This window comes from Panthera leo, chromosome B1 (assembly GCF_018350215.1).
Source record: "Panthera leo isolate Ple1 chromosome B1, P.leo_Ple1_pat1.1, whole genome shotgun sequence".
In the NCBI taxonomy this organism is placed as follows: Eukaryota; Metazoa; Chordata; class Mammalia; order Carnivora; family Felidae; genus Panthera; species Panthera leo.
The window spans coordinates 81,830,042-81,853,238 of record NC_056682.1 but is presented as its reverse complement, the minus strand read 5'-3'; the positions used below and the strand labels follow the sequence as shown (position 1 = coordinate 81,853,238).

General features: G+C 37.3%; 1 protein-coding gene across 3 annotated transcripts in view; it reads right to left on the bottom strand.

Moving 5' to 3' along the window:
* ANAPC10 (anaphase promoting complex subunit 10) overlaps window positions 1-23,197 on the bottom strand; it is a 112,522-nt gene that overhangs the window by 55,215 nt on the left and 34,110 nt on the right. For all 3 annotated transcript variants that reach the window (XM_042935400.1, XM_042935402.1, XM_042935401.1), the window contains exon 4: window positions 291-411. In XM_042935400.1, the coding sequence (XP_042791334.1) occupies window positions 291-411 (121 nt within the window). The remainder of the gene's footprint in view (window positions 1-290; window positions 412-23,197) is intronic.

Here is a 23,197-nt window from a genome sequence, read left to right as displayed (position 1 = left end):
TTATATATAGAATTTAAGAGATGAGTATACTGGGATTCACTATATAATTCTTTAAATTTTCCTGTATGTCTAAAAATTTCCATAATAAAACACTGGGAAAAAATTAAAATGACAATCAGAATTTTAAAAAAAAATTTAAATATAAAAAATTTAAAGTGTTTTCTTACATATTAATAATTTTCCATTTATATATTAACATTTTAATCTGTCTAATCTAAAGTCAAATGTAACCATTCTCTAAAGAGCAAGAGTTACAGGAAAACATATTTTTAAAAATGTGAAAGACATACCCGAATTTCTTGAAGATTGTGAAAATTATTTCCTACTCTGACCGAGATCTTGCTTGGAGTATAGCTTTCATCAGATTTGTAGTCTGCATAAATACATAATGTCTTCACTGTTGTTTTTCTTCTAAAAGCAATAAAATAAAAACATGTTCTTTATCACGTGGGAAGATTATATCCAAAACATCGGATCGCAGTTCACTCAAATGAGTACTTCAATCAACAATTTCCATTTCATTTCAACAATGATGAAAATGAAGAACAAGTAAAAATACAGATACACATTCATACAGGCATCTCTTATCTAGAACATGGTCAAGAACCAGATGTGAGTAAATTAAAAACAGTTGAGCTAAAATAGGTACCTTAACATGCAAACAGCATTAAGAATTTCAGTCCTCTTCATTTATGTTTTACACAAAAAAGTTACTCTAAAAAACTTGGTTTTTTTTTTTACTAGTTAATTACTTAATTTCCTATATCAATATTTGAAAATAACTAGCTAAGTAAGAAATTAAGTCCAAAAAAACCAAAATCATTTATAATATAATTTTATAATATATAAACATATATTACAGCACATATTGTACAATAATAGTGTAGTTTTAAAGGAAAATCTATTATGTAATGCAAGAAATAAAATTCTGTTTTTAAAATATATATATATATCTTAGGAAGAGAAGCAAAGACAAAACAAAACACAAACACAAAAGTAATCTCAGAAAAAATAGCAAGTAGCCAAAAAACATGAAAATGTTTTAATCTCTAATAATCAAAGAAATATAAATTAAAATACAGACATTAGTTTTCTTATCATATTAAAAAATATTAAAATGACTGATAATATCCAAATTTGATTAGAAAAAGTTACTGTCATAATGAGCTGGTAAGGCACACAGCCTTTGACCCATGAATTCAACTTCTGAGAATACATTAAAAAACAAAAATAACACAAATACTTAAAAATGGATGCGGAAAAAATGTTTACCATCCTGGGGTTAAATTACTAAAAAATTATAAACTCAAATATCCACCTCAATAGGTAATTAGTTATATCTATTCAATGAAATCCTATATAACTATTTCAAATAATCACACATATACAGGTTAGGTAAAAAGGCAGATTACAAAACAGTATATACAGAAGGATTGCATTTTGGGGAAAACAAAAAAAATTTTAAAGGCATATACACCTACATATATGTATAGGTATACATTACATATATATATATATATATATACACACACATATATATATATATACACACATATATATATATACACATATATATATATATACACACACATATATATATATACACACATATATATACACACACACATATATATACACACATATATATACACACACACATATATATATATATACACACATATATATACACATATATATATATACACACATACATATATATACACATATATATATACATATATATATATATATACACATATATATATAAAGATGTAGATAGAATCATACAAAAACACTAAAAGTGACTATTTTGGTGGAATAGATCTATGAGAGAGCTTTATTTTTTTTTATGATTTATATATTTTTGGAGTAATTTTTTTTTACATTAAGCATGTGCTATTTGGGTCATTAGGGGAAAAAAAAACACTAGACAATTTTAAACATCAACCAAAAAAACCCATTAAGAAGTCTATTTAAACATGCTTTAAAAGTTAAGTTCTGGTATAAACTGGCACTAACTTATTAACAATGAGCTCCTTGAACAGAAGTAGTCTGTGTCAAAAGTCAACCAATAAAAACAGCAGGGGATCTGTAGCTCTTAGTGTGGGGACCAAACTTCTATAGCCCAAGCTATTCATCAAAAACAAATGGGGAAAGTTAAGGACTTTTCTTCAAATAATAAAGACAGATCAAGATGTAAAACACTAAGTACCCAGGAATCGCTGACAGGATAAATACCATTACCAGGTTTTCAGAAGAGGCCAGAGGTATCAAACTGACATCTTTCTTTCTGTTGGGCCAGGAAGGAGACATGAGAGGAAGCAAGGGAAGAGGGGAAATTTTGAAGGGCATACAAAAGATCTTTTCCTGATGAGCCAGAAGCAGGCAGTAAAAGGTCTTTCTTATTATGGAGAGATCAAAGATCATGAAGATTACTCTTGAAGACTTTTGCTTTTCTTTTTTAACAAAAGCAGATCTAAAGAGCCAAGCTTTCCGCTGTTCAGAATAATTTTATCTCCAAGTTATGAAATTTAAGATAACTTAGTCACTGGAACATAAAAGATAATCAGGATGAGGTTAGAAAAGCAAAGAATAATAACAACACAAATGATTATAAAGACAACAGCAACAAGTACAAAATAGCAAATGAACTTTGGCCCAGAAGTAAAGCTTTTTATGTATTATTTAATTCACTTCTCAACCTTGGATACAGAAGCCATTACCACCTTCATTTTACTGATTTAAAAAAAAAGCAACCAGTAAACACTCAGGTTAATATTAACTGACTGAAGGTAAAAGAGCTAGTATGCAGGCAGGCACAGTTGAAGCTGAAAGATGTGTCTATCTGCTTCACATGACCTTAACACATATCACCTTGCTGTTAATTAATTATACTTAACTTACTCAACAATCATTGGTTCCAATTTGCAGAAATATGTACGTGTCTGTAGTTCTTTAAATTTTATCTGCCGTAAATTGGGATCCATGTATTCCCAGAAATCATATTTAATATGATAATCTGATTACATAATTATATAATTTCATTACATTTGCAAAAGAAACTGTGACCTCACGAAAAGTTTAAAAACTATTACTCTAAAATGTAGCCATAAAGCATTTTAAAATTATTTATCAATTTTATCTCGTGGTGAATATAAAAACTAACACTGCACAGAAAACCATGCTATGTGTCAAATAGCAATGCATGTGGGAAGATTAAATGCGTAGATTATGAGACATCATGGCAGCTACTTAAATTGCTCAAATCATCATTATAATAATAATCACCATACTCTGTAAGCCAAGCATTGTGCTAAACATTTAGGGTAAAATACTATAGGAAGGAAAGAGGGAGGGGGTAACATGTCCCCATTTCTGATGACACAAGTAACATTCCCAGCCTCTCTATTCCTCACTCATGACTCCCTTTCTGCTGAGAAAGAGCTGCTGGCAGGAGGTACACATTGACTTTGTTCCTTCATGCCACAAATTTAATAGAGGCAGGCTCTACCTGGTCTAGCACCTTTATAACTGGATGGGCAAGTCTGTTTAATTCTAGGGTTCAATATTAGCAAATACACTTAACTGTAGATGTAAGCCCCTTTCTCAAACATCAGCGTTGTCAGTTTTACAAGGGTGATACTTTGGTCTCCATCTGCTGACTCCTGAATAATTTTTCAATTCATTGGGAACCCGTGAAATTGCAAGAGAAGACATTAGAGACAGACACTCCACGTTGACAACCTAACAGCCCCTGTTCCCTTCTTTCTTTATGGAATTCTACTAAAAGACTATATTCCCTAGCTTCCCTTAAAGCTAGATATGATGACGTGACTAAGTTATGGCCAATTAGATTTACACCAAATGACTGTATTTTATAAAGAAAGGTTTTTTTAAATTTTAAAAAAATTTCTTAATGTTTATTTTTTGAGCATAAGCAGGGGAGGGGAAAGGAGAGAGGGAGACACAGAATCCGAAGCAGGCTCCAGGCTCTGAGCTGTCAGCACAGAACCCAATGCAAGGCTTGAAGCCATGAACTGTGAGATTATGACCTAAGTTGAAGTTGGACACTTAACCAACTGAGCCACCCAGGCGCCCCTATAAATCAAGTTTTTAATGTTTATTTTTTTTATTTGCAAGAGAGAGAGAGAGGGCAGAGAGAGAGGGAGACACAGAAACCGAAGCAGGCTCCAGGCTCCAAGCTGTCAGCACAGAGTCCAACACAGGGCTCAAACCCACGAGCCACGAGATCATGACCTGAGCTGAAGTCGGACACTTAACCGACTGAGCCACCCAGATGCCCCAAGAAAGGTTTTTTTTAAAGGAAGACATCCCCCTTTACCTTCTCCACCTACTCCTTCCTGCTACCTGGGATATGGACATAATGGGTAGAATTCCAAAAGGCATCTTGAATCATGAGGTAACCTTGAGGACAGAACTCATGAACTAAGAATGGAAAGAGAAGGAATCTGGGTCTACAAAACACTGTAGGGCTACCATACCATTCCTGAATTGCCATGCTCCACTTATATGAAGAGGGAGAGAAAATAAATTCCCACCTTGTTTATTTATTTACTGGGGGGGAGGGGCACAATCTCACAATTAGTGAGATCATGACCTGACTGACACTCAACCAACTGAGCCACCCAGTCGCCCCCCCCAATCTGTTTAAAGCACTGTTATTAGAAGATCTGTTACCAGTTCTCATGCCTATTTAATACATTATCACGTCCACACTACAGATGAGGAAACTGAGCTCAGATTCGGGTTAAGCAAACAGTCTCAGTCACACATCTAGCTATGCACAGAACCAGAATCTGAATCCAGTTCATGCCTGGTGGACTTAGCGATATGCTCCAGTGGGGAAGGAGGGCGGAGACCCAGGAGCCAGCAGATTGGTCTGAGGATCCTCTGGGTTGCAAGGGGAAAACAATTCCCCTGCTTGCAGTGCACTTGGGAGAGGTGGCCCAGCCTCTCTGGGGGCAAAAGACATGGCAGCGCCATTGAACTGCCCTGTTCACTAACATAGGAATGGGGACACTAGCTAAGGGTAGCAAACTTTGGCACCAGCCTTGTGCTGCACTTTCCCAAAAATTCCTAACCACTATGAGGTCACGTGACTATTTGCTGGGACAAACCAGCCCTGGGCTACAGTGCAGTGAGATCCTCCTCCCACCCCAGGGGGTCAGTGAGTCTGTGCCTTGCAGATGTCTAAAAGATGAAACAGCCACATGGACAGCTCAGAGGTAGGCAGGGTAAAGGTGGAGATATGGCAGAAGCTGGGGACAGAGGAAGAATGATTGTTTGCTCTTCTGTGAGTGCTTCCTGAAGAGTGAAAGGCGCAAACTCCCCCATCCGGGATGAAATAGGGGGAGATTGCCATTGTCACCCCACTCATCAGCTCAGTGAGCTAAACAGTGCCACTAAGTGGAGGCTGGAGCCACATACACCAAGCCCTGACTGCCCTGCAGGTACATCTCTACTAGGGCAAGTACACCTGAGAATCAGATCAACAGGCCACACCCCCAGAAGACTAGCATAAACCCCTTGCACACACCAAGTCTACTGATCACAGAGTGCTGCAAAGCTTCAACTCTAAGGGAAACAGGATTTATCTTCCTTTCGGGGTTTTGGGTTTTGGGTTGTTTTTTTTTTTTTTTTGATACAGAAACAGCAATTTTTAAAATTTTACTATTACTATAATTGTTATTGTTATTATTATTATTTTGGATCAAGCTTCACTTAACAAGCAGACAAAAACACGCCCAGGATCTAGCTCCCCCTTTTTTTTTTCCTTTCATCTCCAAAATGACAAGACAGAGGAATTCACCTCAAAGGAAAGAACAGGAAGAAGTGATGACCAGGGATTTAATAAAAACAGATAAGATGTCTAAACTAGAATTTAAAACAACAACTGTAAGAATACTAGCTGGGCTTGAAAAAAGCAGGGAAGACACTAGAGAATCCCTTACTGCAGAGGTAAAGGAACTAAAATCTAGTCAGACCTAAGTTAAAAATACTATAATTAGATGCAAGCCTGAATGGATGCCATAACAAAGATGGATGGATGAAGTAGAGAAACAAATCAGTGATATAGAAGATAAAATTATGGAAAATAATGAAGCTGAAAAGAAGAGGGAAAGAAAAGTTTCAATCACAAAGGTAGACTTAGGGAACTCAGAGACTTCTTAAGACATAGTAACATTTACATCACACGAGTCCCAGAAGATGAAGAGAGACAAAAAAGGGGCAAAGGTTTGAGAAAATTATAGCTGAAAATGTCCCTAATCTGAGTAAAGACACAGACATCGAAATCCAAGAAGCACAGAGAACTCCCATTAAATTCAACCAAAACTGGGTGATGACCTAGACATATCATAGTCAAATTCACAAAATACACAGACAAGGAAAGAATCCTGAAAGCAGCAAAGGAAAAAAAGTCCTTAACCTACAAGGGAAAACAGATCAGATTCACAGCACACATGTTCACAGAAACTTGGTAATTGAGAGGGAATGGCAGGATACATTCAATATGCTCAATGGGAAAAATATGCACCCAAGAATACTTTATCCAGCAGGGCTGTCATTCAGAATAGAAGGAGAGATAAAGAGTTTCCCAGACAAACAAAAACTAAAGAAGTTCATGACCACTAAACCAGCCCAGCAGGATATATTAAAGGGGACTCTCTGAGTGGGGAACAAAAGACCAAAGAAACAAAGACTAGAAAGGAACAGAGAACATCACCAGAAACACCAACTTTATAGGTAACATAATGGCAATAAATTCCTATCTTTCAAAAATCATTGAATGTAAATGCACTAAATACTCTAATCAAAAGATACTGCGTATCAAAATGGATTAAAAAAAACCAAAAAACAGGACCCATCTACATGCTGCCTACAAGAGACTCAGTTTAAACCTAAAGACACCTCTAGATTGAAAGTGAAGGGATGGAGAAACATCTATCATGTTCATGGACATCAAGAGAAAGCTGGAGTAGCCATATTTATATCAGACAAACTAGATTTTAAACCAAAGACCGTAACAAGGGATGAAGAAGAGCATTATATCATAATTAAGGGTCTATATATTTAAAAGATCTAAAAATTATAAATATTGATGCCCCCAACTTGAGAGCACCCAAATATACAAGTCAATTAATAACAAACATGAAGAAACTCATTGGTAATAATACAATAATAGTAGGGGACTTTAACACCCTATTTACAACAATGGACAGATAGATTATCTAGAAGAAAATCAACAAGGAAACTATGGCTTTGAATGACACACTGGACGAATGGACTTAACAGATATATTTGGAACAGTTTATCCTAAAACAAGAGAATACACATTCTTTTCAAGTGTACATGGGACACTCTCTAGAAGAGATCACATACTGAGTCAAAGATCAGCCCTCAACAAACACAAAAAGACTGAGATTATACCATGCATATTTTCAGACCACAACGCTATGAAACTTGCAGTCAACCACAAGAAAAAATTTGGAAAGATCACAAATACATGGAGGCTAAATAATATTCTCCTAAATAATGAATGGGATAACCAGGAAATTAGAGAAGAAATAAAAAATAGATGGAAGCAAATGAAAACACGACAGTCCAAACCCTTTGGGATGCAGCAAAGGCAGTCCTAAGAGAAAAGTATATTGCAATACAGGTCTACCTCAAGAAGCAAGAAAAGTCTCAAATATACAACCTAACCTTAAACCTAAAAGACCTAGAAAAGGAACAGCAAATAAAGCCTAAAGCCAGTAGGAGAAGGGAAATAATAAAGATTAGAGCAGAAAAAACAATATAGAAGCAAACAAAAAAACAGATCAACAAAACTAACAGCTGGCTCTTAGAAAGAATTAATAAAATTAATAAACCCCTAGCCAGACTTCTCAAAAGTAAGAGAAAGGACCCAAATAAATAAAATCACAAATGAAATAGAGATAACAACCAATATCACAGAAATACAATTATAAGAGAATATTATAAAAAATTACATGCCAATGAACTGGGCAATCTAGAAGAAATGGAAAGAGAATATCAGAATAGAATGATTACAAGTAATGAAATTGAATTGGTAATCAAAAAACTACCAAAAAATAAAGTCTAGGACCAGATGGATTTACAAGTGAATTCTACCTGGTATTTATAGAAGAGTTAATACCAATTCTTCTCAAAGTGTTCCAAAAAAGAGACATGGAAGGAAAACTTCCAAACTCATTCCACAACGCCAGCATTACCTTGATACCAGACAAGACAAAGACACCACTAAAAGGGAGAATTACAGGCCAATATCCCTGATGAACCTGGATACAAAAATTCTCAACAAGATACTAGCAAGTCAAATTCAACAGTACATTAAAAGAATTATTCACCACGATCAAGTGGGATTTGTAGGACAGTAGAAAGAAATTCCACTTGATCATGGTTCACTATTGGCTCAATGTTTGCAAATCAATCAACATAATACACCACATTAATACAAGAAAGGGTAAGAACCATATACTCCTCTCAGATGCAGAAAACCCATTTGAAAAACTAGCATCCATTCTTGATAAAAACCCTCAACAAAGTAGGGATAGATGGAACATACCTCAACATCATAAAGGCCGTATATGAAAGACCCACAGCTAATACCATCCTCAATGGGGAAAAACTTGAGAGCTTTTCCTATATAGTCAGGAACAAAACAAGGATGTCCACTCTCACCATTACTATTTAACATAGTGCTGGAAGTCTTAGCCTCAGCAATCAGACAACAAAATGAAATAAAAGGCATCTAAATTGGTAAGGAAGAAGTCACACTCACACTGTTTGCAGATAACATGATATTCTCTGCAGAAAACCTGAAAGACCCCACCAAAAAATTGCTAGAACTAATACATGTATTCAGCAAAGCCACAGGTTATAAAATCAACATACAGAAATCCACTGCATTTGTATACACCAATAATGAAGCAGCAGAAAAAGAAATCAAGAAATCAATCCCATTTATAATTGCACCAAAAACCGTAAGATACCTAGGAATAAACCTAACCAAAGAGTTAGAGATCTGTATTCTGAAAACTATAGAATGCTTATGAAAGAAATTAAGGAGGATGCAAAGAAATGGAAAAAACATTCCATGTGCATGGATTACAAGAACAAACATTGTTAAAATGTCTATATTACCCAAAGCAATTTACACATTCAATGCAATCCCCATAAAAATACCACTAGCATTCTTCACAGAGCTAGAACAAACAATTCTAAAATCTGTATGGAACCAGGAAAGACCCCCATATAGTCCTGAAAGACCCCAAAGCAATCCTGAAAAAGAAAACCAAAGCTGGAAGCATCATGATTCCTAACTTCAAGCTGTATTACAAACCTGTAGTCATTAAGGCAGTATGGTACTGGCACAAAAACAGACACATAGATCAATGGAACAGAATAGAAAACCCAGAAATGGACCCACAACCATAAGGTCAACTAATCTTCAACAGAGCAGGAAATATACAATGGAAAAAAGATGGTCTCTTCAACAAATGGTGCTGGGAAAACTCGACATCAACATGCAGAAGAATGAAACTGGACCACTTTCTTACACCATACACAAAAATAAATTCAAAATGGATGAAAGACCTAAATGTGATGCGGGAATCCATCAAAATTCTAGAGGAGAACACAAGCAGCAGTCTTTCTGACCTCAGCTGGAGCAATTTTTTACGGACACGTCGCCAGAGGCAACAGAGACAAAAGCAAACATGAACTATTCTCGGACTTCATCAAGATAAAAAAAAAACTGCATGGCAAAGGAAACAATCAAGAAAACTAAAAGGTAACCTACAGAATGGGAAAAGACATTTGCAAATGACATGTCTGATAAAGGGTTAGTATCTAAAATCTATAAAGAACTGATCAAACAAAGAAAGATAATCCAGTTAAAAAATGGATAGAAGACATGAATAGACACTTTCCAAAGAAGACATCCAGATAACTAACAGAAACATGAAAAGATGCTCAACATCACTCATCACCAGGGAAATACAAATCAAAACCACACTGAGATATGCTTCACACCAGTCAGAGTATCTAAAACTAACAACTCAGGAAACAACAGATGTTGGCAAGGATGTGGAAAATGGGACCCCTCTTGCACTATTGGTAGGAATGCAAACTGGGGCAGCCACTCTGGAAAACTATATGAAGGTTTCTCAAAAAGTAAAAAATAGAACCATCCTATGATACAGTAATTGCACTACTAGGTATTTACTCAAAGGATACAAAAATACAGATTGAAACAGGTACATACACCTCAATGTATATAGCAGCATTATCAACAATAGCTAAACTATAGAAAGAGCTCAAATGTCCATCAACTGATGAATGGGTAAGGAAGATGTGCTACATATAGACATTGGAATATTACTCAGCCAGCAAAAAGAATGAAATCTTTACATTTGCAATGGCGTGGATAGAGCATGATACATGCTAGGTGAAATAAGTCAGTCAGGGAAAGGCAAATACCATATGATTTCACTCACTGTGGAATTCAAAAAAGCAAAACAGATGAACATAAAGTGGGGAGGAAACAAGGAGAGAGAGAGGGAAAGTCACCATAAGGGACTCTTAATGATAGAGTACAAACTGAGGGTTGATGGAGAGAGATGGGCGGGGTGTGGGCTAGATGGGTGATGGGTAATAAGGAGGACAGTTGTTAAGATGAGCACTGGGAGTGGGACATAAGTGATAAATCACCGAATTCTATTCCTGAAACCAATATTGTACTGTATGTTAACTAACTATAATTTAAGTAAAAATTTAAAAAATAATCAGCTAACATAACAGAAGGTTTGGGAGGGCCCCAAGCCCTCCATAGGGATGATCACCAGATGTCCATGGACAGCTCAGAAAGAAAACCCACATGAACAGGTATGTATTAATTTTCATGGAAGATGCTTTATAGCTTCCATCATATTCTCAAAGGAGTCAGAACTTCCCCCCAGTTATACACCACTGTTCTGAAGAAGTGTTCTGAGATGACAGAATTAAAAGAGAAAATATAAATACCTACATGTATATAGCAAACCATTCAAAACTTTGTGGCTTAGGGGCACCTGAGTGGCTCTGTGAGTTAAGCATTGGACTTCAGTTTAGGTTATGACCTCTCGGCTCATGGGTTCAAGACCTGTGTCAGGCTCTGTGCTGACAGCTCAGAGCCTGGAGCCTGCTTTGGATTCTGTGTTTCTGTCTCTCTCTGCCCCTCCCCCGCTCATGCTCTGTGTCTGTCTCTGTCTTTCAAAAATAAACAAACATTAAAAAAAACTTTCTGGCTTAAAAAATAATCATTATTTTATGAATCTGGAATTTGGGCAAGGCTCAGAAGGGAAGTTCTACACAGCATCAGGTGTGACAACTTGACTTGAGATCTAAAGGATCTGCTTCCAAGATGATTCACTAATATGGAAAGAAAGCTGGTACTGGTTGTTAGATGAGAGCTTAGCTAAGGCTTTGACCTTTGATTCATTTTTTCATGGGCTTCTCCATTTGATGTGGGTTTTCTCACAGCAAGGCAAATGGTTATCACATAAAAGAGAGAAAACAAGGCAGAAGTTATACACATTTTATGACTTAGTATTAGAAATGACAGTGTCATAATATCTTTGCCATCAAGCAAGAGATCCACAAGGGCCTGACCCATTTCAATTGAGGAGACACAGATGCCATGTCTTGATTAGGCAGCAGCAAAGTTGTAGAAGAGCATGTGTATTAGAAAGTAATATTGTGGGCATACTGGAAAATATAGCCTGCCTTAAAGATGTTCAAAGAATTAAAAGAAAACATGAGCATAATGTGGAAAGATGAAAAACGCTTTTTTAAATGGAATTTGTGGACATGAAAAACAATCTGACACAAGAAATTCACTGGATGGGATTAACAGCATTTTAAACACTGCAGAAGATCATGAACATAATGATATAACTCTAGAAACTCTCCAAAATAAACCATAGAAAACAAAGAGCTCTCATCCCTCATTAAAATAAATAGAATAATAGAGGTGCCTGGGTGGCTTAGTCTGTTGAGCAACTGATTTCGGCTCAGGTCATGATCTCGTGGTTCATGCGTTCGGGCCCCACATCAGGTTCTATGCTGACAGCTCAGACCTCTTTCTCTGACCCTCCCCCACTTGCACTCTGTCACCCTCTGTCTCAAAAATAAATAAACATTACAAAGTAAATAAATAAAATAAATAAACAGAATAATAGTATAAGGCAGACTAACATGTATGAGTCCCAGGGGGAAAAAATGGGGTAAATAGAAGGCATTTGAAAAAATTATAGCCAAAATTTTTCCAAATTTGATAAAAACTACCCACAGATTCAAAAGGTCAATGAACTATAAAAGGATAAACATAAAGAAATCCATATAATGATAAGTCATAATCACACTGCTTAAAAAAAATAGTGATAAAAAAATCTTAAAAGCTGTGGTGGGGACATGGGGAGACACATTAAATACAGAGAAACAAAGATAAGACAACAAACTTCATATCAGAAATAATGATGAACAGCATCTTTAAAGTGTTAAAGGAAAGAAACAACCTAGAATTCAATACCCAGTGAAAGATATTTTTTAAATGAAGACAAAACATTTTCAAACAAAAGCTGTGAGAATTGATCACCAATAAATTTGCATTATGAGTAATGTTAAAGAAAGTTCTTTGTTTTCCTTTAGAAGGAAAGACAATACCAGACAGAAATGTGAATCTATGAAAAAGAATAAAGAGCACTGTAAATGATAAATATGTGCGCAAACACAAAACATTTTTCACATTTAAAAAGTTTTCTAAAGATACTTTAAAACAATATGTTTTGAGCTTTGTAACAAATGTAGAAATAAAGTAAATGACAATAGCAGCATAAAGGAAAATGTGAAAATAGGAGTAAAGAGTAGTAAGATTCTTGTATTTTATGTGAAATGTTATATTATTTGAAGGTAGACTGTGATAAGTTGAAGATGCGTATTGTAAATCTCAGAGCTACTACTAACATTCTAAAACTTAACATTAGACAAAGAAAGACATACACTTAATAAGCTAATAGTAAAGATCAATAAAATTGATAAATCTCTAGCTAGTCTGACCAGGAAAACCAAAAAGAGAAATGATAAAAAATATCAACACCAGGTATAAAAGAAAAGATAGGGGCACGTGGGTGGCTCAGTTGGTTAAGCTTCTTCCAATTCTTGATTTCGACTCAGGTCATGATTTCGAAGTTGTGAATCTGAGCCCTGCATCAGGCTCTGTGCTGACAGCATGGGAGTCTGCTTGGGGTTCTCTCTCTCCCTCTTTCTCTGCCTCTCCTGCACTCTCTCTATCTCTACGTCAAAATAAACTTTTTTAAAAAAAGAGAGAAAGGAAGGAAGAAAAGAAAGAAAGAAGGAAGGAAATAAGTGTTGGCATGGATTTAGAGAAATTGGATGGCTTGTATAGTGCTGGTGGTGTGAGGCAGGTGGGTTGTAAAATGGTGCAGCTGCTGTGGAAATCAGTATGGCGGTACCCAAAAAACCAAACACAGAATTACCATTGATCAGGCAATTCCACTTCTGAGTATACACACAAAAATAACTTGTACATTCATGTTCACAGCAGCGTTATTAACAATAGCCATAGGGTGAAAATAATCCAAATGTCCATCGGTAAATGAAGGGATTAACAAAATGTGGTATATTCATACAAGAGAATATTATTCAGACTTAAAAGGGAATGAAATTCTGACACATGGTACATGGATGGACCTTGTACACATATGCTAAGTTAAGCTCGATACCAAACGACAAATATTATATGATTGCATTTACATGAGATGCCTAGAACAGTTAAATACATAGATCAAATACAGATTAATACAGAAAAAGAAAAACAGTTAAATACAGAGAAAGGTAAGTTAAACAGTGTTGATCATGAACTGGGGAAAGGAGGGGGTGGAGAGTTACTGTTCAATGAGTGCAGAATTTGGGTTTGGGATGATAAAAAGTTCTAGAGATGGATAGTGGTGACAGTACCACAATGTGAATGCAATTTATGCCACTAAACTATACACTTAAAAATGGTATATCTTATGTATATTTTATAATTTAAAAATCAATGAAATCACCATCTCAACAGACTAAAGAAGAAAAACCATATGATCACATAAATAGATGCAGAAATGGCATTTGAGAAATTCCAACACCTATTCACTAAAAAAAAGCCTCAGCATACTAGAAACTTCATCAGCCTGAATAGAACTTCATCAACCTGATAACCTGGCAGGTTATATTAGTTTCTGTCTAGTAAGAAAGAACAGTCCTCTGCAGGAAGCTAGAGGTATCACCAGAGGCCTAGGATTTGAGGAAGGAGTAAATGATAAATGCACCTTCATCAAAAGAATTGCAGGTGAATTATCCATAGCATTAAGTGATTGTGTAACTAGATTCAACCCACAAAAGCATCCATAAGATAGAGTTAGCTTTAAAACATACAGTCAAGTAAGGAGAGCACCAACTCTGGATCATCAAGATAGAACTGGCAATTGTAAGTTTTCCTCCTCCACTCCCATACTAGCAGGCTTGGGGAGTTCAGAAATTAATTAAGAATTCAGAAGAAGACAAATAAAAGCTAGGTAGGGAAAGAAAAGCAAACCACACCTTCTTCCAATTACAACAGATTGAAGCTTAAGGAGAGGAAGAAACCTTAAAAGAAACTTTAAAGCAAGTCTGAGGCTTTCACTATTAGTCAGGATGGCTAGCTTATCACTATAGCTAGGATGAAATGTTTTAATTTCTAAATTTTGCTACTTGAAGACATTTTTAATTTCTCTGTTTTTCTATTTGAAATGAAGACAGAACTGTTTATACTACCCCAAAATGTCATACTAACAGCCAGGAGAATTATCATCCAGGGCAAGGAAAGAATGTGCCCCTAATTTAAAAGCACAATGAAGTATAAAAGTAAATTCTACCTTGTGATTATGCACTTCAAGTCCATCTTGACACATCGATAATACATACCAATTATTACTAAAATCTACATGCTCAACTAGCCAAGGGACTGCTACAAGAATTAAAAGTTGTTTATTTTCTGTGAAGGAAAGAATATCTAAGGAGTCAAAAATTCTGTTTCAACTTAACAAAATACAGTTGACCCTTGAAGAACATGAGTTTGAACTGCATGGTCCACTCATACTCAGATTTTTTTCAACAAACACAGTATAGGACTGCAAATGTATTTTCCTTATGATTTTCTTAATAACATTTTTTCTAGCTTTACTGTAAGGATACAGTGTATTATAATACACATAACATACATGATATGTGTTAATCAACTATGTTATTGATAAGGATTCCAGTCAACAATAAGCTATTACTAGTTAAGTTTTTGGGGATTCAAAAGTTACACGCAAATTTTCAACTGCGCAGGAGAGTCCCTAACCCCTGTGCTGTTCAAGGGTTAACTGTATAAATTCCCAATTGAACCTCTTTCAAGCTTATTTGTAATCTAATTTTTTCAACACAGGAAGTGTTAAATTAGTGCATAATATACTCACAAACACAATATGAAAATCAAATGGAAGAAAGTTGAGCATGGGACTTACATAATGGAGGTATGAAAGTTGGCTCCTAAGAACTAAAAAAAGTTACCCCATCCTAAATTATATCACGTTTTAGTCATAATCCTTGACAGTAAATTTCTAACATTTCCTTTAATTTTTTTTCATTCATAACTCAAAGTGTAGTTGACTGGTAAAGTCCAATAAATATCCAGTTGAGGTTGACAATTTCTAATGTAGTTGCAATTGTCTTTAGCTTAGTACCTATTTTTTAAAATTAATTTATTTATTTTGAGAGAGATAGAGCACAAGTGGGGAGAGGCAGGCAGAGAATCCCAAACATGCTCCTTGCTGTCGGTGCAGAGCCCAATGCGGAGCTCAATCTCATAAACCATGAGATCGTGACCTGAGCTGAAACCAAGAGTCAGACACCTAACTAACTAAGCCATCCAGGCACCCCCTACTACCTATTATTTTTTTAACGGCATCAGCACTTTGATCTTTCCATTTGCTCTGCTTTTTGAAAATAAGGGAGAGGGACACTGGGCTCACTGCGTCCTGCTGGTCACTTAGATTCCACCTACACCTGCCTAACTAACCCAGAAAACCACCAGAAGACTAGCAGAACGGAGTCTCCGGAGCCAAGCGCAGATGAGAGGCCCACGGAAGAGGGTAGGAAGGGCGGCAAGGCGGTGCGCGCTGCACGGACTGGCGGGAGGGAGCCGGGGCAGAGGGGCGGCCCGCCGGCCAAGCAGAGCCCCGGGTCTGGCTTGCAAAAGCGGAGGGGCCGGACGGAGTGTGTTCCGACAGCAAGCAGGACTTAGCATCTGGGAGGTCATAAGTTAACAGCTCTGCTCGGAAAGCGGGAAGGCTGGAGGACAAAGGGAGGGAGAGTTGCTGAGCCCCGGGACAGGACGACAGAGCTCAGTTTGGCAGGGAACAAAGGCACTTGCCAGCACCATCTCCCTCGCCCGTCCCCCAGCCAAAATCCCAAAGGGAACCAGTTCCTGCCAGGGAACTTGCCTGCACCTCGCAAACACCCAAGGCTGTGCTTCTGTGGATCCATCCCTCCAGCACCAGGTCTGACTCCCTCCCAGTGCCGCAGGGCCCCTCCCGAAGCGGATCTCTGAAGGAAAAGCGAGCTGAGCCTGCCCCTCCTGCCCCTGCGCACCTTGCCAATCCACCCCAGCTAATATGCCAGATCCCCAGCACCACAAGCCTGGCAGTGTGCAAGTAGCCCAGATGGGCCATGCCACCCCACAGTGAATCCTGCCCCTAAGAGAGGGGAAGAGAAAATACACACCAGTCTGACTGTGGCCCCAGCGGTGGGCTGGGGGCAGACATCAGGTCTGACTGCGGCCCCACCCACCAACACAAGTTATTCAAGACAGCACAGGGGAAGTGCCCTGCAGTTCCTCACCACTCCAGAGACTATCCAAAATGACGAAATGGAAGAATTCCCCTCAAAAGAATCTCCAGGAAATGACAGCTAACTAACTGATCAAAAACGATTTAAACAATATAACAGAAAGTGAATTTAGAATAATAGTCATAAAATTAATCGCTGGGCTTGAAAACAGTATAAAGGAAAGCAGAGAATCTATTGCTACAGAGATCAAGGGACTAAGGAACAGCCAGGAGGAGCTAAAAAATGCTATTAATGTGCTGCAAAATAAAATGGAGACAACCACGACTCGGATTGAAGAGACAGAGGAGAGAATAGGTGAACTAGAAGATAAAATTATGGAAAAAGAGGAAGCTGAGAAAAAGAGATAAAAAAAATCCAGGAGTATGAGGGGAAAATTAGAGAACTAAGTGATGCACTAAAGAGAAATAATCTACGCATAATTGGTATTCCAGAGGAGGAAGAGAGAGGGAAAGGTGCTGAAGGTGTACTTGAAGAAATAATAGCTGAGAACTTCCCTGATCTGGGGAAGGAAAAAGGCACTGAAATCCAAGAGGCACAGAGAACTCCCTTCAGACGTAACTTGAATCGATCTTCTGCATGACATATCATAGTGAAACTGGCAAAATACAAGGATAAAGAGAAAATACTGAAAGCAGCAAGGGATAAACGTGCCCTAACATATAAAGGGAGACCTATAAGACTCGTGACTGATCTCTCTACTGAAACTTGGCAGGCCAGAAAGGAATGGCAGGAGATCTTCAATGTGATGAACAGAAAAAATATGCAGCCGAGAATACTTTATCCAGCAAGTCTGTCATTTAGAATACAAGGAGAGATAAAGGTCTTCCCAAACAAACAAAAACTGAAGGAATTCGTCACCACTAAACCAGCCCTACAAGAGATCCTAAGGGGGATCCTATGAGACAAAGTACCAGAGACATCGCTACAAGCATGAAACTTACAGACATCACAATGATGCTAAACCCATATCTTTCTATAATAACACTGAATGTAAATGGACTAAATGAGCCAACCAAAAGACATAGGGATCAGAATGGATAAAAAAACAAGACCCATACATTTGCTGTCTACAAAAGACTCATTTTAGACCTGAGGACACTTTCAGATTGAAAGTGAGGGGATGGAGAACTATTTATCATGCTACTAGAAGTCAAAAGAAAGCTGGAGTAGCCATACTTATATCAGAAAAACTAGACTTTAAATTAAAGGGTGTAGGGGCGCCTGGGTGGCTCAGTCGGTTGAGCGGCTGACTTCGGCTCAGGTCATGATCTTGCGGTCGGTGGGTTCGAGCCCCGCGTCGGGCTCTGTGCGGACAGCTCGGAGCCTGGAGCCTGTTTCAGATTCTGTGTCTCCTTCTCTCTCTGACCCTCCCCCATTCATGCTCTGTCTCTCTCTGTCCCAAAAATAAATAAACTTAAAAAAAAAAATTAAAAAAAAAAAATTAAAGGGTGTAACAAGAGACGAAGAAAAGCATTATATAATAATTACAGGGTCTATCCATCAAGAAGACCTAACAATTATAAATGTCTATGCACCGAATACGGGAGCCCCCAAATATATAAAACAATTACTCATAAACATAAGCAACCTTATTGATAAGAATGTGGTCATTGCAGGGGACTTTAACACTCCACTTACAGAAATGGATAGATCATCTAGACACATGGTCAATAAAGAAACAAGGGCCCTGAATGATACATTGGATCAGATAGACTTGACAGATATATTTAGAACTCTGCATCCCAAAGCAACAGAATATACTTTCTTCTCGAGTGCACATGGAACATTCTCCAAGATAGATCACATACTGGGTCACAAAACAGCCCTTCATAAGTATACAAGAATTGAGATTATACCATGCATACTTTCGGACCACAATGCTATGAAGCTTGAAATCAACCACAGGAAAAAGTCTGGAAACCTCCAAAAGCATGGAGGTTAAAGAATACCCTACTAAAGAATGAATGGGTCAACCAGGCAATTAGAGAAGAAATTAAAAAATATATGGAAACAAACGAAAATGAAAATACAACAATCCAAACGCTTTGGGATACAGCGAAGGCAGTCCTGAGAGGAAAATACATTGCAATCCAGGCCTATCTCAAGAAACAAGAAAAATCCTAAATACAAAATCTAACAGCACACCTAAAGGAAATAGAAGCAGAGCAGCAAAGACACCCCAAACCCAGCAGAAGAAGAGAAATAAAGATCAGAGCAGAAATAAACAATATAGAATCTAAAACAACTGTAGAGCAGATCAATGAAACCAAGAGTTGGTTTTTTGAAAAAATAAACAAAATTGAGAAACCTCTAGCCAGGCTTCTCTAAGAGAAAAGGGAGATGACCCAAATAGATAAAATCATGAATGAAAATGGAATGATTACAACCAATCCCTCAGAAATACAAGCAATTGTCAGGGAATACTATGAAAAATTATATGCCACCAAACTGGACAACCTGGAAGAAATGGACAAATTCCTAAACACCCACACGCTTCGAAAACTCAAACAGGAGGAAACAGAAAGCTTGAACAGACCCATAACCAGTGAAGAAATTGAATCAGTTATCAAAAATCTCACAACAAATGAGAGTCCAGGACCAGATGGCTTCCCTGGGGAATTCTACCAGACATTTAAAGCAGAGATAATACCTATCCTTCTAAAGCTATTCCAAAAAATAGAAAGGGAAGGAAAACTTCCAGACTCATTCTATGAAGCCAGTATTACTTTGATTCCTAAACCAGACAGAGACCCAGTAAAAAAAGAGAACTACAGGCCAATATCCCTGATGAATATGGATGCAAAAATTCTCAATAAGATACTAGCAAATCGAATTCAACAGCTTATAAAAATAATTATTCACCATGATCAAGTGGGATTCATTCCTCGGATGAAGGGCTGGTTCAACATTCGCAAATCAACCAATATGATACATCACATTAATAAAAGAAAAGAACCATGTGATCCTGTCAATTGATGCAGAAAAAGCATTTGACAAAATTCAGCATCATTTCTTAAGAAAAACCCTCGAGAAAGTCAGGATAGAAGGAACATACTTAAACATCATAAAAGCCATTTATGAAAAGCCCACAGCTAATATCATCCTCAATGGGGAAAAACTGAGAGCTTTTGCCCTGAGATCAGGAACACGACAGGGATGTCCACTCTCACTGCTGTTGTTTAACATAGAGTTGGAAGTGCTAGGATCAGCAATCAGACAACAAACGGAAATCAAAGGCATCAAAATTGGCAAAGATGAAGTCAAGCTTTCACTTTTTGCAGATGACATGATATTATACATGGAAAATCCGATAGACTCCACTAAAAGTCTGCTAGAACTGATACATGAATTCAGCAACGTTGCAGGATACAAAATCAATGTACAGAAATCAGTTGCATTCTTATACACTAATAATGAAGCAACAGTAAGACAAATAAAGAAACTGATCCCATTCACAATTGCACCAAGAAGCATAAAATACCTAGGAATAAATCTAACCAAAGATGTACAAGATCTGTATGCTGAAAACTATCGAAAGCTTATGAAGGAAATTGAAGAAGATATAAAGAAATGGAAAAACATTCTGTGCTCATGGATTGGAAGAATAAATATTGTTAAAATGTCAATACTACCCAAAGCTATCTACACATTCAATGCAATCCCAATCAAAATTGCACCAGCATTCTTCTCGAAGCTAGAACAAGCAATCCTAAAATTCATATGGAACCACAAAAGGCCCGAAATAGCCAAAGTAATTTTGAAGAAGAAGAAGACCAAAGCAGGAGGCATCACAATCCCAGACTTTAGCCTCTACTACAAAGCTGTAATCATCAAGACAGCATGGTATTGGCACAAAAACAGACACATAGACCAATGGAATAGAATAGAAACCCCAGAACTAGACCCACAAACATATGGCCAGCTAATCTTTGACAAAGCAGGAAAGAACATCCAATGGAAAAAAGACAGTCTCTTTAACAAATGGTGCTGGGAGAACTGGACAGCAACATGCAGAAGGTTGAAACTAGACCACTTTCTTACACCATTCACAAAAATAAACTCAAAATGGATAAAGGACCTGAATGTGAGACAGGAAACCATCAAAACCCTAGAGGAGAAAGCAGGAAAAGACCTCTCTGACCTCAGCTGCAGCAATTTCTTACTTGACACATCCCCAAAGGCAAGGGAATTAAAAGCAAAAATGAACTATTGGGACCTCATGAAGATAAAAAGCTTCTGCACAGCAAAGGAAACAATCAACAAAACTAAAAGGCAACCAAAAGAATGGGAAAAGATATTTGCAAATGACATATCGGACAAAGGGCTAGTATCCAAAATCTATAAAGGGCTCACCAAACTCCACACCCAAAAAACAAATAATCCAGTGAAGAAATGGGCAGAAAACATGAATAGACACTTCTCTAAAGAAGACATCCAGATAGCCAACAGGCACATGAAAAGATGCTCAACATCGCTCCTCATCAGAGAAATACAAATCAAAACCACACTCAGATATCACCTCACGCCAATCAGAGTGGCCAAAATGAACAAATCAGGAGACTATAGATGCTGGAGAGGATGTGGAGAAACGGAACCCTTTTGCACTGTTGGTGGCAATGCAAACTGGTGCAGCCGCTCTGGAAAACAGTGTGGAGGTTCCTCAAAAAATTAAAAATAGACCTACCCTATGACCCAGCAGTAGCACTGTTAGGAATTTATCCAAAGGATACAGGAGTGCTGACTCATAGAGGCACTGTACCCCAATGTTTATAGCAGCACTCTCAACAATAGCCAAATTGTGGAAAGAGCCTAAATGTCCATCAACTGATGAATGGATAAAGAAATTGTGGTTTATATACACAATGGAGTACTACGTGGCAATGAGAAAGAATGAAATATGGCTGTTTGTAGCAAAGTGGATGGAACTGGAGAGTGTTATGCTAAGTGAAATAAGCCATACAGAGAAAGACAGATACCACATGTTTTCACTCTTATGTGGATCCTGACAAACTTACCAAATTTCTCATGGGGGAGGGGAAGGGGAAAAAAAAGGAAAAAAAAAAAAAAAAGAGAGAGGGAGGGAGCCAAAACATAAGAGACTCTTAAAAACTGAAAAAAACTGAGGGTTGATGGGGGGTGGGAGGGAGGGGAGGGGGATGATGGGCATTGAAGAGGGCATCTTTTGGGATGAGCACTGGGTGTTGTATGGAAACCAATTTGACAATAAATTTCATATATTAAAAAAAAAAAAGAAAATAAGGGAGAAATGCAATAAACTATTCACTAATTGCACAACTGCCTTTTTACAAAGATGTCTGAGTGCTGAAACCACAGTGCTGCCACAAGATAGGTCCTAGTGTTCATCTGTTAACTAGTACTTTTTAAAAACCTAAAACTAATCAACAGAGATGACTGAGCAGAAAGTATAGACATTATAAAACGCAAATTGAGGGACATTCGTTAACATAACTGGTCTAGGGGCACCTGTGTGGCTCAGTCAGTTAAGCCTCCAACTTCCACCCAGGTCACGATCTCATAGTTCATGAGTTTGAGTCCTGGATCAGTCTCTGCAGTAAGGAGCTTGCCTGGAATTCTCTTTCCCTGTCTCTCTGCCTCTCCCCCACATTCTGTCTCTCAAAATAAATAAATAAACTTTTTAAGAAATGTATTAAAAATAAATAAAACTAAATAACTGGCCTATTATCTTTAAAAGTGCCAAGATCATGAAAGTTAAGAGTGAAGAAATGTTCCAGATTAAAGGAGACTAAAGAGACGTGACAACCAAATTGAACCTGTGATTCAACTCTACTGGCACAATTGGTAGAACAGGAATGGTGCTGTAGAATTAAATGTATCAATGTTAATTTCTTAAGGATGTATTATGGTTATGTAGGAGAATGCCTTTGTTTATAGGAATGACATACAAAAACAGTCTGAAGAGCTGAAATATATATTGGTAACTTACTCTGAAATGATTTAGAGGAAAAAAACTTGTACCATACTTGCAACTTTTCTGTAAGTAGGAGATTGTTTCAAAATTCTTAATCAACTTCTCTTTTTGTAAAACACTTGTTTAAAAATGTGTTCCTCGAGGCGCTTGGGTTGCTCAGTCGGTTAAGCGTCCAATTCTTAATTTCAGCTCAGTTCATGACCTCACAGTTCATGACTTCAAGTCCAGCAT